At 39.3% G+C, this 17,649-nt stretch overlaps 1 protein-coding gene across 9 annotated transcripts in view; it reads left to right on the top strand.

Moving 5' to 3' along the window:
• The window catches only part of KCNC2 (potassium voltage-gated channel subfamily C member 2), an 85,411-nt gene extending 78,984 nt beyond the window's left edge, over positions 1-6,427 (top strand). For 2 of the 9 annotated variants that reach the window (XM_083399736.1, XM_083399737.1), the window contains exons 4-5: positions 925-1,092; positions 3,175-5,303. In XM_083399736.1, the coding sequence (XP_083255862.1) occupies positions 925-1,092; positions 3,175-3,311 (305 nt within the window). In that variant the 3' untranslated portion in view covers positions 3,312-5,303. Of the gene's footprint in view, positions 1-924; positions 1,093-3,174 lie in introns of all 9 variants that reach the window. The other 7 variants (XR_014502103.1, XM_083399739.1, XM_083399742.1 and 4 more) reach the window with 7 other exon arrangements.
• The last annotated feature ends 11,222 nt before the right edge of the window (positions 6,428-17,649 follow it).

Genomic DNA, 17,649 nt, shown 5'->3' with positions numbered 1-17,649 from the left:
CCATGAGGATTTTGTGTTTTAAAAATGCAAATGGCTGCAGAAATGTGGAGAACTTTAAAACGGGAAAAAGGAGAAACCGAGAGAACCCAAAACTGACAGACTGATCCATGCTTACCTCTGTGTGTGCACGCGCTATTAGAGAAGCAAGAAGATTCCTCCCTAAACTTGGTGCCATGTGGAAAGGAGAGCCATTGTCTTTACCCCTAACCCAACATGGCACCCTGTGTGCTTCTTAGTGAAGGACCACTTAGTCTTGTGATACTCATATAATAACGTTCAGCAAACCTGCATGACTTGTGACCCAGCAAGCTGCGTACTATGGTTTGCAAAACAGTCCCAGGAAGACAGAAGAAAAGAGGTTTATCAAGCTTTTAGCAGGCCATAGGACATGGTTAATCACCTGCATTCAAGTTGGGCGTGCCTGATGTGAATTCACGACTCAAGCACGGTCTCTTACTCTTGAGTAAGCGCCCAATATATTAGTTAGCAGTAGACCCGAATAAGCTATTCTATGGTTATATGTGGATTTATTTTAGTAGTGGATATGAGTGTGCCATCTGTATTTCAAGATTTAGTACTTACTATTATTATTTGGCAGCAAAATCTGACTTGTTTTTAAGTACTGAAGACACTGAAGCAATGAGTATAATATTGAAGATGGCAACCGTCTAAAAAGCCAAAAATCAACATCAAAATATTTTTTTCCTTAACCAAATAATACAGATGTGCAACTTTGTTCTATTTCTATATTAATGAATGACCATGAAGAGCCATCTCTCCCAATCCCCCAATTCAAGAACTAGTAGTTTTTTTTAAATAAATAAATAGATATTAACTTAAGTAACAGGCTGTCAGGCAAGTTGTTTGTGATGTTTCGTTTCCTCTCTGGCTATATTATGTAAATGGGCATGGTGCTTTAACCAGTGTTATCAGGTGAAGACAGTACAGAAAGTGAGCAGCCACTGTCACCTGTGGAAAGGCTCCCACCAATCAGACGCTCTAGTACCAGAGACAAAAACAGAAGAGGGGGAACATGTTTCCTACTGACAGCAGGTGATTACGCGTGTGCTACTGATGGAGGGATCAGGAAAGGTATGGACTCTTTCATTAGACTATAAAAGTTCATCCAGCACTGTTCTTCCGAGTAAACAAACCTGGAATGAAGGAGATGCGAACAAATGCTATATAGGAAACATTGTATTCAGACTAATGCATTTCTTCTTCTTCTTCTACTTCTTCTTCGGTTGTCCCTTTCTTGCTTCTTCTTTAATAACGGTCTTGGCTCATCAATCCATCCAGAGATATGTCCGCATTGTTTCTGATAGGTGTATCATTCATGGTTTCATTTGTCTGTCCTGTGCATAGATAAATGTAATTTAGGTCATGTTCATTAAATCACTTTCATAACAGTTCTTTAGAAATTGCTTTGGGATATCTTAAATTCCAGTTAAGGACTCACTAGTTTAATTTAGTAATATTTTAGAAGGATGGTTCACTTAAGAATGTATTGTACAGTGGTACCTTGGTACTCAAATGGCTTGGTTCCCGAACAAATTGGCTCCCGAATGCCACAAACCTGGAAGTAAGTGTTCCAGTTTGCAAACGTTTTTTGGAAGCCACACTTCTGACGCAGCTTCCACTTGAGTGCAGGAAATTCCTGCAGCCAATTGGAAGCTGCGCCTTAGTTTTTGAACGGTTTGGGGAGTCGAACAGACTCCTGGAATGGATTAAGTTTGAGAACCAAGGTACCACTGTAGTTCTAAATGCCAGAGCCCTGATGTGCAATACACATAGAAATGTGAGGCTTTGATGCCATAGGCTAATAGGCTAAAGGTGAACCCAGTTACCCAGCACAATATTGCTGCAGTAGGCCAGTGTTAAATAATTGTTTCCCATGGCAAGCTATGGAAAGGTCAATGGCATATTTGCCTATTGAAACAACGGCATACATGCATTATTGAGTTTCAGTCCAATCAGGCCTACCAGCTGTGTATACATGAGTTTTAAAAAATATAGCTTTATCAGTCATCTTTCTTGTATTTGTTTTGGGAAACACTGGTGGTGGTTGCAGCAATTGTGTGCTTAAATTGTGGATGTCTTTCCACATGGGGTTGGCTCCCCCGTTTGAGAACGACTAGCCTAAACAAGATGTGCTTCTATCTCTTTTCTGTCAAGCAGAGATTTGTGTGTATGGGGAAGCCCCATGAAGATAAATGGGACTTCACTCTCAGGTAAACTTGTTTAGATTAAGGCCAATACACAGTTTTGGCTTTTCAGTGTGCTGTAAGAACCGTGGTCCTCTTTCCATGCACAACACTCTGTGACATTAAATAGTTTATGCCGTTCTGTTGCTTAAATAAAGCACCCATATCTTGCTTTAAAAGTAGACACTTTCACAGTACAGTATCTGTGAAATGAAAATGTCTGGGGGTGCAGAATTCTACGCTAGTGGTGAATGTTGTTCTATAATATGTAAATTCTGGTTATTTTAGGCTTAAAAGAAGTCATGCTTTGTTCCTATAATATCAGTTGGATTGCAAATAGTATGTACTGCACAGATCACTAAAAACCTACATATAAATAACACATTTTAATGAATTGCAAATCAGTTAAATATTGCAAACAAGACACACTTTAAATAGTATTAGACAGAGCGTCAGATGCTAAATCAAAGCGCTTCTGAAGATGGAGCTTTTTTAACAATACATAATTTATTCCTCTGCATTTATGATTGCAAAATAACTTCATAAAATTAGGTAAGAAATGATTGTGGTTTGAAATATTAAGAACTGGCATTGAAACCAAATATATATATATCTATATACCTGTATATATCAAATGCTTTCTTCATCTGTCTTGCTTATCACCCTGAATTGTACTACAACATGCTCTATGTGCTATCATTGCAGTTCTACTGAAACCACTGGGCTTGTACTAAGTATACACCCCCAGCTCATTGGCCTTAACAAAATTAAGTATGTAGTTGGTCTGAATTCATTTAATATCATTAGTAAAAATAGCACCATTTTATGTTTTTCTCTGTTGTTGTAAACAGTCTTAGCATCCTACTCTCTTAGAACCCAATGAGCAAGAATGATTACTTTGCATTGCATTGTATTGTTTGTCTACTTTCTGGCTGAACTCAACTGATTTCTGTGCATTTTCTTGTGAAAGGCTACGAAAAATCCCGAAGTTTAAACAACATAGCTGGCATGGCAGGCAATGCCCTGAGACTGTCTCCAGTAACATCACCCTACAGCTCACCTTGTCCTCTGAGACGCTCTCGGTCTCCCATCCCATCTATTTTGTAAACCAGATGGCATCAGCTGGCTACATAGCTTTAACTGAAGTGCTGTTTATCACCTAATGGAAATAAGTGTAGCATTAGCTGTGGTTTCCACTAATACAAGTATAAATCTTGTGCGATATAACTGTCGGCAGCAAGCAATGCCACTTGGGTAGCTGAAGACCCCAATTTTGCTTATAAGATCCTCTAAAGTAGATTCCCCCCTCACCTTTTACCTGATTTTGTCCTATCTTACCACAGCAATAAAAGGACAGTTAGTGGACTTCACTGGCCAGTACAAATAAATAAGCATATTTTCAGGGAGATACAGTAAAACCAATGTGCTTCCAATTGATAACCATTCCATTGGACCATTTCTTGTGACTCTAACCCATCTCGAAGATGTCTGGAATCTTGTCTTGATTGCATAGAATGTGACTTCAGTCTGATCATTTGCATGGACCATACTGTCTCCATCACTTGAAATCCGTCTTGCAGACTAACCAAGACCACAGATGGCTCTGGATTGTGTGGGTTTGTTGTTTTATTCATTGTACCATCTTGCTGAAATCAGAAGGAAAAAAAATCACGACCAACAGGTCCGCATGTGGGATTGGGCTGTTTTTATTGTGCTGCTTTTTAGTTCTTTTTATTCATTTATAACTTTCCCCCCAATAATGTCTATTTCTTGATTGATTAAATTTGGTACTGGACTGATGTATCAGAGTTCTGAATGTTTTCGGTTGTTTGCACACAGATAACTGCAAAGAGGTTGTCATTACTGGTTACACGCAAGCAGAAGCCAGATCTCTTTCTTAATGGCTTGGGGAAGGCACAAAACATGAAAGAAAGGTAAACACCATCCAGGCTTGCAATTTTAAGATAGCAAGTTCTGCTTGGCCCTATAGTGATTTCTCTTCTGCAGGGTTCTTCAACATTTTCAGAGGCTGAGTGCCATGTAAAAGCAAGAAGTATACTGGAGTTTTAAATTTTTTTTTTTGCTATAGGTATAGGAGGGCAATAGTTTTCAAAAGGGTTTTTTGACCAGCCTTAAACCTCTAACTCCCAAGCTTTCACAATTTTGTTTCTGTCATATATTTTTTTAAAGATGCTTTGTCTTAGATGTTGTTTCTGTTTGTCTGTCTGGCTGACTGTCTGACTGTATTTTTCATCTGTCTCCATAAAGCACAGTTGCCTTTTTCAAAAATGCTCCCTTCATATAAGATTAGCTGCTAAATGCATTTCCTTCTCCCCCCCCCCCACTTTTTGATATATGTATCTATGCATATCTCAAGTGTAAGCTGATATCCTTTTAGTGAGCACTTCTTTGACGTTTCCCTCGAGTGTGGGATTTAGCAACGGTTCTGCCATTTCAATAGGGTTCCCGCTTCAATCCCACACCCTTAGCAATCTGCATTCATTCTTGTGTTGAGACTTTATCCCCTACATCAGCTTTTTCTTTACAATAAAACAAGACAGCCTTGTTTATGCAGCATCATGAATGCAGTCGCAACTACGACGTTTTGGGCTGGTGAGGAAAACACCCAGCAACGTAAAAGCCTTAGAAATATAAGGGGGGGTGGGGAGAAATAAAATCAAACAGTGTCATAAGAAATCCTTGAGATTGTTGAAAAATCCCTGATTTTTGTATGTTTATTTTTGTTAGGAAAAGAAGTCTATTTGACCATGTAACATAATATTCTGTATATAGCCTAGCATGAACTGCATGTGAAAATTTCTTGTACAAGAATGTATTTATCATTACTTACCTTTCTGATACATAGAGATGTACATTGATTTAGTTTTGGTAAAGAGCGCTGGCAGATATAGATTAATGTAATGTATATACTTAATATGCAAACAGCTTCTAGCAAAGGAATTAATATCTGGTGCTGCTGTTATTGGCTACAGTGTTATACAGAATTTATCATGGATTTTTGACTGCTGAAAAAGGGACAATGGAATTTAGCCATACCAAGGACTGTACTGGAAAGAGACTGCTCCTCCTGAATGGGTCCTGATAATCACCTGCCGCCTTGAAGAGATCCTTCCAATTTCCTATGGAAGTGGAGCTTGTTATGGGGATTAAGGACCAATTCCAACTGCTGCTGCTGCCGCCAGCAGACACAATTATTAGTCACTATTGATGAATCAGCTGTACATAGGTTGTGTGTGCATGGAATATCAGCTTTAGTCATCTATGCCAAGAGATGCTGAATTCAAAGACATCATCTCTGAGACTCCACGGGAAAAGAAAAAAGGCCGACACACCTCTTTGTGTATTCTTCCTGGTCCCTACAGTAGGTTATGCTGTGGATCATACAGAGGCACACATGTTTAACAATAGTGATGTAAACGCTGTCTGTCATAGGTTTCCTCATAACAACTGTATTTTTGCAAAGTTTGTAACTCATGAACGTTACTGGCATGGGATTTTGCTACAAGTCTTTATGCTCTCGGTTCGCCATATCTATATTTTTATGAATACTAGTGAACATGCCAACATTTTGGTTTACTTTTGAAATGGATAAGAAATATGTGACTGCAGACATAAACAGTAAAAATAGAGAGAGAGAGAGAGGGAGAGAGAGAGAGAGAGAGAGAGAGAGAGAGAGAGAGAGAGAGAGACCACAGTCTTTGTCTAGAGTTCTATAGAAGCGTGTGTGTTTTTTTAGTTCATTGTTACCTCAGACTTTAGGTATTGAGAGAAATAAAATACTGGCAGTAAAAATATTATAGGTTTTTTATTGAAACTATCACAGAAACAACATCAGTAAATATAAAATATAAAATAGATCCTAAAAATGTATATTTTGCATAAGAGAGATATTCTTTACCTTTTTGTGATTTTTGTGGTAAATTGTTCAAGTCTATTCTATGTCTATGATACTTTGTAGCCGGGTACTGTGTAATAAATTACATTCTCTCCATCCTGTTCAATAAGACCTTCTCCAGAAACTGTGTGTCACCCTGGTATTTTGAATGTAAGGACCTTTCCCACCTCTGAAATTCTGTATTGTAGACATTTTTGTGAACATGTCAAGGTGCATGCACAAGCCTGGTAGAAGCCAGTGGTCATGTAACTAACAGAAATGGAGAATAAAATTCAAAGATCCAGGGAGGAGGTTGGAACATACCTTACGATGTGGCTTATCATCTTTCTTTAGTTTCCTGTTTTCTCCTTCCTTCTATCTAGTTCTTGAGTGCTTGGCCGTTCTAACTGTTGCTTGCATCTTTCTCACAAATTATTTCGGGAGTAAACCAGTGTCCCCTGGTTTAATGAAAGGGGAGAAACGGATGGAAGAAGGAAGAGGGGTGAAGCTCATCCCTCTCCTAATTGTTACCCCTTAAACAAATTAATGCCCACCTCTAACTTTTAGCCCTGTTTTATACTGTTCACTTATAATTCCCATATATACAATCATACTTGGTTTTTGAACAGCTTAGTTCTCATACGTTTTAGCTCCTGAACGCCACAAACCTGGAAGTGACCTGGAAGCTTCCTGCAGCCAATCAGAAGCTGCACTTGGGTTTCCGAACATTTTGGAAGTCAAACGGACTTCCGGAATGGATTCTGTTCGACTTCCAAGGTACGACTGTATGTAGCATTTTCAAATTCTTAGCTGTGGAAGTCCAAGGCAGCCCAGCTCTTCAGAATGGGACCTTGAAGTCTTCCTCAGTTATTTGAAACTGGATCTCAAACAAGCAAGGGGTTAGGAGGTTAGTGCTAGTGAGAAGTTCTGTATTTTTGTGTACATTTTTGACAGCATTTTTTCATGCTTTAAAAGCAAGGAATATAATTAATTTTTCCTACTTGAACAGTTTAATAATTAGTTTCCACACATTAACCAAGATATTACTCAAGTTATTCATAGATGTCTAGAAGTTACTTACAACCATCTATTATACATAGACCCCCCCCTTTATGCAACAGCAAATCTTACCCATTCTACACAACACTCTTTGGGCCCACATAATTTTTTTGGATGGGTTCCCACATTCCCTTTTCCAAGTAGTTGCAGAAAGTAGCAACATATCAAGCAGAATGAGCTTCCCATCTGCTGTTAAGCAGGAGGTGGACATGTGATAAGCATTTACTCTTGTAGGACCGCTCACATTCACACCAAGGATATCTCTGTGCATGCCCCTGCTGTCACAATATAAGCTAAAAAGTTTGTTCCAAGCTATATTACATCTTCTTTTTTTTGAAACAGTGCCTTCTTACTGAAACTTTGAAATGTCCACAAGAGAACACTATATTTTTATAACAGAATGCTGTTTCACATCATATATCCTTTCCTACTAGGTTTTGAGCTCTTCTGCCTTTGCAAATTATTCTTCTGGAAGCTGTCTCACCTTCTGCTCCCCAAACTGTGTTCCTCAGACTGAATTTTGTATACACTTGCCTGAAAATAAGCCCCATTGGACTTTCCTTTAAACTTAGGTGTGATGAGACCGAGGGACCAGGAATAGCTCACCACCATGCATGCATCTGTCTGCAAACATGGTGTCTGCATAGAACATATAGAAGTATGTTTAGGATTGGGATGTTAGATTCAAGTGTCAGTCTATGTGAAGCATGGGGACATGGACTACCACTGCAGTGGAAGTGATTTGGCTTCATTTGTAGCTGGCCAAAGCCTAAGGCTCACTTTCCCACAAATATGCTTTTGGACTTTGAATAGATGGATGTGTGGCAGCAGTTTTACAGAAAAGCAAGAGGAACTTCACATAAATGCTGTGTACACTTTTAATGCCAGGTTGTACTAGCTCATTTTGACCTCGTCTGCAGTCATAGTGAGCAAGGAAGATGCAGAACCTGTCTATAGATCACTGATCTCCACATTCGATTTCAGTCAGCCTCATTCCTGCTTCAGAGTCCTCAGCAAAGTCTTGCTGGCCAATCTCAGACATGGTTCCGCCACTTCCAAACCTCAGCCTCATGTCCTTGATTGCTCCCATCATTTCCTTCCTCATACCTACTGGGCCCGTGGCTGCGTAAGCCTGTTTCATCCCTTTACTCTACTGCTGGTATTCTGCTTCTGGTGAAACTTCACTTGGCTGAACCTATGAGAAATTTGACTCTGCATAAGCCTTGCTTAAGGGTTCTTAACATGAAAAAGTCATGTACATCATTAGGTAAAGGTAAAGGGACCCCTGACCATTAGGTCCAGTCGTGACTGACTCTGGGGTTGCGGCGCTCATCTCGCTTTATTGGCCGAGGGAGCCGGCGTACAGCTTCTGGATCATGTGGCCAGCATGACTAAGCTGCTTCTGGCAAACCAGAGCAGCGCACGGAAACATTATTAATTAATGATGTACATCATTAATCCTGATATAATTTCCCCCAAAGTTATGAGATCCTATGATGACTTTCAAAAGACATCCTACAAGCCCAGTGGCCTGACACAAAATGGTGGCTTTGGAGGGAAGAAGAATGAGGAGAAAATACTTTTATTTTCTATATAATTAAAAGGCCCTAGGCTAAAAGTAGTATAACCAAGAAACACTGTAGAATAATGTCCAGCTGAACCGCAGGTGCCTTTCTAAGTGTGAAAATGGACTCTAATTGTATAGCTATCAATTTAGGTTCAAAAATAGATGGGTGGAATAAAAATTACTTTAAAAAAAATATTATTTTAAAGTTTTTTTTAAAAATAAAATAATATTCTTGAGGTTTTTAAAGCGAAAGCTGGGTAAAACAATTAGATTTAAAATAATTGGCTTTGTTTTGTAATGCAGAGATGTGAATTTACAAGTCTCAAATGGATTAGATTGAGAAAGCATGTTATTATCTAAATAAATCATGCAGCACCTATTTTCAATAATGATTCCAATAATGAAAATAAGAAAAGAATACGGAAACTAGGGAAGGAAAAATGGGCTGCTTAATATGCTTGATTACAAAGCAGTAGTGCAAGTGATTTCATTAATACTAATAGACCCCAAGGGAAGAACATCAAGGATTTCTAAATGAAAATTAGGAAATATTAGAAACACATGGGGGCAGTTTAAGGATGGAAATAAAAGCTTGCGTCCCCTTTTACCATACTGGCCTAGCCACAGAAACATAGCTGTCAATGTTTTCCTTTTTTTAAGGGAAATTCCATTATTCCGAATAGGATTCCTCGCAAGAAAAGGGAAAAGTTGACAGCTATGCACAGAAACCCTTGAGAAGCCTTGTTGTTTTGGAGATAATTGAATTCCATATGAAAACTTAAAACTAATATTTAGGACTTAATGTTTTGGAGTATTTGTCATGGGAAAAATAACAGTTCCTATTTCTGTCAACTCTACCATCAATTACCTCTGTGATTCTCAAGTCACCGCATTACCTATTCCTTCACTAGTGATGTGCCTGTTTCTGTGCCTCACGCTCTATACAGTATATTTTTATACACACCACAAGAAAGGAGGCCACACTGCTTTGGAAGCATTGTGTATCCAAGAGACGTTTCCCATTTCTCTACCTAGGTTTCCTGGTTCCTCTAGGAAATCAGCACCTTCCTTCTTGCCCTCTTGGAGTGTAAATTGCATCAAACCTCCAAGTCTCATAAAGCTAAGAGATGGGAAAAATGTGAAATGAAGGAGACTAATGCTTTTGAACACGCTGGAATTGAACTGCAGCTCTGAATGGAGCAGTATAAAACACATCTGGAAGAGCTAACAGTCCTTAAAATTGAGCTTTAGAAATATCATCAGGCCGGGAATATAATTCATCAAGTTCTCTTGAGCCTTCAGAAAATGGTGACGTTCCCAAAGGTTTAAAATGATTGCAGCAAGCTACGTGTTCATGCTCGCTGAGGGCTAGTCTCCTTTGTTACACACATTTGGAAGAAGGCATCAGCTCTGCTGGAAAACGAAACTGGAAGCGAGAACATCTTTGCAGAAAAAAGGAGGGGAGAAAAAGGTAAGCTAAATTCATAATTTTTGAAATGTAGCGCAACACCAGCAGAAGTTGCCTATGACTTCTGCCGTTGGGCTTGATTGTCATAGCTCTAAACAATCTCATATGGTGTTGTTGATGCTGCCTTCCTGCTGGCAGTGTTTGATTTTCTAAAGTGTAAGAATTCATGCCTGTTCATCCACCCCTAAGAATGCTAGAGAACAGGGATGTCCAACTTCCAAGAGACTGCGATCTACTCCCACTATAAAAACACTGGCAGTGATCTACCCATTGGATAGACCAAAGTTGTTGACTTCTTTTGGGGAGGAACAGTCACAGTTGTTGATCTACTTTGGGGGAGGCTTCAGCAAAGTTGTTGAGCACTTTTTTTTTGCGATCAATCAGGACCACGTAATCAGCCAGGAACACCCCGCAATCAACCGGTTGGACATCCCTGCTAGAGAATGTTTTCATAGGACCACTACTTTATTTGTTATTCGTTTATTTTAATATTTATACCCTGCCACAGGCCTACACCATGGCATAGGTAAAGGTGCCCCTGACCATTAGGTCCAGTTGCGGACGACAGTGGGGTTGCACGCTCATCTCGCTCTATAGGCCGAAGGAGCTGGCATGTGTCCGCAGACAGCTTCCAGATCATGTGGCCAGCATGATTAAGCCACTTCTGGCAAACCAGAGCAGCACACGGAAACGCCATTTACCTTCCCGCCGGAGTGGTACCTATTTCGAACTGCTTTCGAACTGCTAGGCTGGCAGGAGCAGGGACCGAGCAATTGGAGCTCACCCCGTCACAGGGATTCAAACACCCGACCTTCTGATCAGCAAGCCCTAGGCTCTGTCGTTTAGACCACTGCGCTACCCGCATCCCCACACCATGGCATAGAATATACTAAAAATAGCAATCACATGAAAATGTATATATATTAGGGGCTGTCATGCCTGCTGCATTGCTTGTCAACCAAACGTGCCTCCTGCCCCCTTGCTTACCCCCTCCCTTTATACCTCACCCAAGCCTCATCAGCTCCTTTAAGCCTCTCAGCTCTTCATAGCTCCTTCAAATTCCTCATATTCTCACAGCTCATCTGTCCCCCCACCCCCGCTTTGTACAAACTTATGCTGCTTAAAACTGGCATTTGAAAACCATCTTTCTCTTTTTCTCCCTTCCCTTGACTTCATGCAAATCTAGGATAGTGATGCAGCACTACAAATCCTCGAAAGAGGGCTATGCGATGGCAGCATTACATTTTATGTATATAGGAAGATGTACATCCTTAAAGCAACAAAACAGCACAAAGCATAAAGGTATTAAAATCCCATTAAAGCAATTTAAAAATTATCATAAGTCCCCCCCCCCCAAAGTCAGTTACTAAAAACCACAACCTTGAGATTCCTGGAGGAACAATTTCTATGATGTGGGGATTGCTAATGAAAATGCCCCACACTTCAATCCCTACAATTCTAAAGATAGCATTCTGAATAATGCTTCCTAGACATCCTTAGAGCGAGATGTTTTGGTCAGCAGCATAATTCAGCATTACACTATTATATTCGTACATCAAACCTATGTGAAACACTTAATGAGTTGTGTTTAAGACTAATAAAAATGCTGTCACAATTTTTTTGTTTAGAACACAGCATTTTCATTTCAGTTTCTCTAGAGGAAACTCCTTATTATGCACAATGAATGTGAAAGGGGGTTCCCTTCAGAAAGCAGACAGGATTTCATGTGACTGGTCTATAAATATTTCTCATTTGTTGGCAGTCTTTATCACTGAAATATTCAGTTTTGTTAGGTTAAATGCCCATCAGGCACTGGTGTCCTTTAAAGATCTCCATTTACATTTTCTAGTCATTTGTGTAAGCCTGAGGCCATTATTTTCAAGTGTCTAAGAGATGCTTCTATTTTTCCTCCTGTCTGTCCTAGAGGTTGAAGCTTGTAGCAGTGGGAATAATATTCCACGGCAGTTATTTCTGCTTGGAGTATTTATCTGAAATAATCTTTTGATGTTTATGTTCCAGCCATTTGACCTTTTAAGATTTCCTCCTAAGGTTAGTACTTGATTTCATTGTTAAGCAGAAGAGAGTTCAAGTTGAATTACATGTGCTCAGATTAGGATGATGACGCCTGAGATACTCATCATTTTCCTTGGTGTGGTATAATTTATGCAGTTGGCATGAAGCCATGATTTGGTGAGTAGGTCCATGTTGGACAGAAAATCTATGTTATCAAGGACTTTTAAAGATGTGAGAACGAGGATGTTTTGAAGCTAGGCTATTGGCTTGTACAATAATATGGGAATAAATCAGGGTTCTACAGAGACCACTATGTAATCCCATTACTTAAACATCCTCTCCTATTAGGCACACCTATTATTATTTTGCAGTTGCTTCAACTTCCATTGAATCATGTTTTAGACCACCAGTGATAAACCCAAACATCTTAATAGCATAATGTTCCCCAGACAGTTTCACTTTCTACTGTAGATGGGTATAATGTTTGAATGCCCCCCCCCAAACCCTCCAGGTCACAGGGAACTAGCACACTAATGAGAAGATATACTACCCCCTTATTTCAATATTAAATATGATTTTCTCATTGCAGGGAATTGTTTTAATGGTGGAATCATTAATGCATATTATTATTATTATTATTATTATTATTATTATTATTATTATTTACTTATACCCTGCCCATCTGGCTGGGTTTCCCCAGCCACTCAGGGCGGCTTCCAACAAGAGATTAAAAATACATTAAAACATCAGTCATTAAACTTCCCTAAACAGGGCTGCCTTTAGATATAGACATAAAATACATATAGACATAAAAACCTGCCTCATGTGATTTAGCTACGTGGGCAAATCAACTTTTAGGGCATTTTTAAAAGAAGATACAAAAGAAGATAACTGAAAGCAACACTCCAACTGGATTTCCATTGCAAAATTGCTTGGCAGTCTCCATTCACTCTTTGAATTAAAGGCAGAAAGGAAGCAAATCGCTGATTCCATGACTTCTTTGTTTAGTATTAGTGGATAAACATGAAGTGTGCCATAAATAAAGCAGGGTGGAGGGCATCAATAATCCTCTTGCAGCTATGAATGTTCTTTGGTTAGCAATCTCTAATGGTTTTGTATCTCAAATCAGAGCAATGATTTAAAAGGAGAGTGTAAATACTTAAGGTATTTTGATATTTCCCTTGGTGGTTGAACAGAGAGACTCTTAAATTCACATTACATTTCTTTGATATTGCACAATTTGCATTATTTCTCTACAAAAGTCTCGCCTTTTAATGGGCTTATTTTGCTTTAATTAAGTTCGAATTGTTCAACCACTTAAAAAGACGTGTTTTTAATCAGCAGCCGGTATCGAAATTAATGAATAGCAATTAGCTGAAACATTCTTGCTGAAGACTTTTGATCTAAAACCGATAGGTTAGTGCTTGCTGTGTACAACCCAGAAATGAAGTACAAATGTTTGCTACATTTTTGAGAGAACTACTGCTTCCTTCAGCCAGATTCAACTAACCCGGTGTGCTAGCATAAGCCAGAGTAATGACTCCCCCATGTGCAACTGGCTTTCCCTCTTCTCTCCCCCTTGTGCCTTCCCTAGATCCACTCTAGAGGTTTGGGAGAAACTCCAGAACGGTGGGGTGGAGGGCCAAGAAGGGAGATTGTTCCATCTTGCAAGCAGAAATGCTTGTTCTGATAAAACTATCATAGCACAATGTTGAATTCCCTGGTCCACTTTTAAGTATATGAAGTGATCCATTACAGTTCACTACTGTATTATTGTGTACGCTTACCTCAGAGTGAAATAAAAATGTCGCACCATAAAATTCCAGTTGGAACTATTGATTGGAAAGTGAGTGGTTATTTTACTATAGGGTGTTTGACCATCCTTCCACATGCTGTTTCCTTGGTAAAGATTACCCATTCAATTTATTGCTAGCAGTCCTCTGCTTTTGCGTTGAGCCTTGTTGGTCACATACCAGCTGGGAGAAATTGAGGATGCATTCAGACCTCCTTTTATGCTGTTTCCCCAGTGTTTGCTTACCTGATAATTTCCACATTTTATGGAATCTTTCACATGGTGTAAACGCCACTTCTGCAAATCTAGCAGATGTTTTGCACTCATTTCCATGTCAATTGCTTCCAGAAAAAACACACACAACTGTTTGCAACACTGTTAACCTAGACAATTACAAGAGTTTTGCACTGCAATTGTCCTGCCGTTTTCATGAATGATGGTGTGTGATGAAATTTGGGGGGTACAGTTCTTTCCTTCCATTTTCATTGGTTATCATGGGAAAACAGAAACACGTGCATAAAGGGTGGTGGCATGTTCCAATGATGTCACACAACGCCCACTGCTGTAAATAAAATTTAGTGTGACATGGGGTGGCATATCACTCAGAAGGCTACAGTTCCACAGTGTAGCAGCCAAAGCCATGTAAAAGGGAATGTTAGAATCCAGGACAGCAGTGCTATCATAACGAGGAAGACATAATGCAATAATCCCAATGTCTAAATGCAGCCTGAGTTTCCTTTTCCGAATGGATCAACAAATGCTTCTATTAGGGAAACCAGAGTGCAGAATAGCTTCAGATCTACTGTAGTTCAACTGTGGCTTAAAAACCTCCCAACAGTTCTATCACTTATTCGCCCCCAAAGACCTTCCAACAGTCTTTGACGGTGTTGATTGTTCATGACTTAGCTGAGAAACTGGATAGGAATTTTCAAGGTTGTTCTTCAGTGGTACCAACTTCTCTTGATAAGGAACATGAAAAGACCAGTGATACCAGTGGATGGACAGAAGGGGAGGGCTGTTGCTTTCATGTCCTGCTCTGCAGTTCCCCGAAGGCATTGGTGAATCCCACAAAGATCCTATAGATCGGGGTGTCCAACCTGTCAACCGCAATTGATCCCCAGGAGATTTGGGTCGATCATGGTCGATCGTGGGCTCTTTTTCCTTTGTGTGGAAAAAAGAGGATCCGCCCCCGCTCCCTTGCCCCGTCCTCCATTCGTGCATGGTCGCTAGAACGGAAGACAGAGTTTTCGCTGTGAGGATGTTTGTTTCCTGATCGATCTTTTGGTGAGTGACTTAACATTTTTGACCTGCCCCTCTAAAAAATTGGACATCTGTGTTATAGATAACTACTAACAATAAGCCCCAGTCATTTGGTGATAAGGAGTGTGGAGCCCAACTGCAAGTGAAACCACTTCCACAGAAGCCACAGTGCATGAAGAGTTCATCTTCAGCACCTTCCTGGCCTTAGGCTTAGGTGATTACATTTCTATAATCTTTTTACTCCCAAGTACTCCAGTTTGGGAATTACAATTGAGCCAAAGTCCTCCCAACCCACCACCCCAATGCCAAAGGTGCCAATAGTTGCTAAACCAGTAAGGTCCCTTTGATTGCGCAAGGCTTCCCCCAACAGAAGCAGAGCTGAATTGTGCCACAGAGGAAAAAACAAAAGGAAGAGATAAACAGGGGGAAATATTCAAACAGAGATGAGCCTGAATTTGAACTCACTGAGATAACAGCAAAATTTCCATTCTCTGCTGAAGAAACAGGATCTAGGCTATGGCAATCAATATGAAAGATCAAAAGAACAGTCAGAGATCAAACTAAAAAAATTCAAAGAGAGCCGAGGAAATCAAAGAGGGAAAAATTCAAGAAAGCAGAGCAGAGCAGTAGAAAATAGAGTAGCAGTACTTTTCTGTTCTTAGCATTGTTTTCTTAAAAGTAGCAGGCCTGAAAGTAATGTCAAAAAATCCGGTTCCATTGGTAAAATCTCTATGCATTTAATCAACATAAATCTAAAGAAATTTTGGAGAACTGTATTTATGTTAAAGATTAAAATAAAAGTCAATTTCATTTTTACCAAAGTTGTTTTGGGAAATTGTACAAACACAGTATGAGAGAGACTTTTAAGTGAAACAGTAAATTTAGCCAAGCATATTTTCCCCTTAAGCTGTCAGTTGAATTCAGGTTGCTATTTTGAAGAATCAAGTCAATATTTAGAAGTTGCCCTTTTGTTTTATTGTTCTTGCCATTCAGTCAGTTCTGTGACCTTTTCATTTCTTGTTCCAAAAAAAAAGAAGAAAAAAAAAGAGAGAGAGACAGGGAAAACAAAAGCACATAAGAGATAGAAACAAAAAAGTAATTACTGATGATTGATTTGTTGGCAGAAGATAAAATTTTCAGAAAACTATTGCAATGTGAGTAGTTTATATTGAGCACAATCTTCCAGACACTGCTACTTTTCAACCACAATCAACAGGACTTTTGTGGAATTTTCCATCCAGATTGTTAGAAAGGAATGGTACAGTATTATTGGTACCATTGGTACTTATCCATTAATGAGTTTTATTTCCGTTATAATTACCTCCTTATGATCATAGTAGTTTGGTAGAGAAGAGGAGCTATTTTTATTGTTGTAGTACAAAAATGTGTGTATTGTTTAAAATTTAGCACATTTGTTTTGATTTGATATGCAGTGCAAAATTTGACCTTCAAAATAAACAACTTAAAATAGTTCAGCTTTGCTCACTTTTCTTCTCTTAATGAATTCCATATTTTACACCTCAAAAATCTTCACAGTAACCACAAATTATGCAGTTTTTGCATGAGGCATTGAACAATGGCCTTCTCAGTAAAACATGACCTCTATAAAATGGACTTTTAAATATTTCATTCAGATTTCATGTAGAATAGCAATGACCAGATTTAGTTCAATAATATTTAAGTGTAGGCTGGAATGAATGTGGTGTTCTTTGTCTCTCTACAATGAAAGCTAGTTGTGAAACTGGGCAGCTTCTTTCTGTGTATCCATTGCAAAATGTAACCACTTGTTACCTGAAATGTGGTAATAAAATGGAATCTTATTGTTGCAGAATGCAAGGGAAGAAGACAGAAAGATTTGTTTGGTGACTGGTTGGTTCACAAATGTATGGATACCACTCAGTGATCACTGACACACACAAAAATCATTCTCTGCTGTAACAGTAATTGAACCAGTTCAGAATATGCATCATTTAGGAGATTGAAAGCTTTCACTCTGATGCCGAACACTTCCAGTCTTAAACAATCCACAGTTCCATGTGATGGTCAAACTGAGGTAACCATGCTTACTTAAACAATGGTTTCCACACAAGCCACCCTTCTTGAGTGCTTTGGCCTAGTAGGAATGTGTTCTCGATAATACCTCTTGCTTTCCTAAGGGAGGGGCCTGCAGGTATAGAAATCAGACTACTGTAGAAAGATAAAATTGGGATTTGTTGCTCCATCTGTTTTTGTCTCTGGCCTTTCCTCCACCATCACGTGGCCATTTTGGTTGAAATGGGTTCTCACCCCGGTTCTAGAAGAAGACTCCTATTGGTTTCCCCCTGAAATGCAAAAACATCTGATAATGTTGTTGTTTAGTCGTTCAGTCGTGTCCGACTCTTCGTGACCCCA

Source organism: Podarcis tiliguerta, assembly GCF_965153285.1.
Source record: "Podarcis tiliguerta genome assembly, chromosome: 10".
Taxonomy (NCBI): Eukaryota; Metazoa; Chordata; class Lepidosauria; order Squamata; family Lacertidae; genus Podarcis; species Podarcis tiliguerta.
The sequence above is the reverse complement of the archived record's forward strand: the minus strand, read 5'-3'. Positions and strand labels throughout refer to the sequence as shown.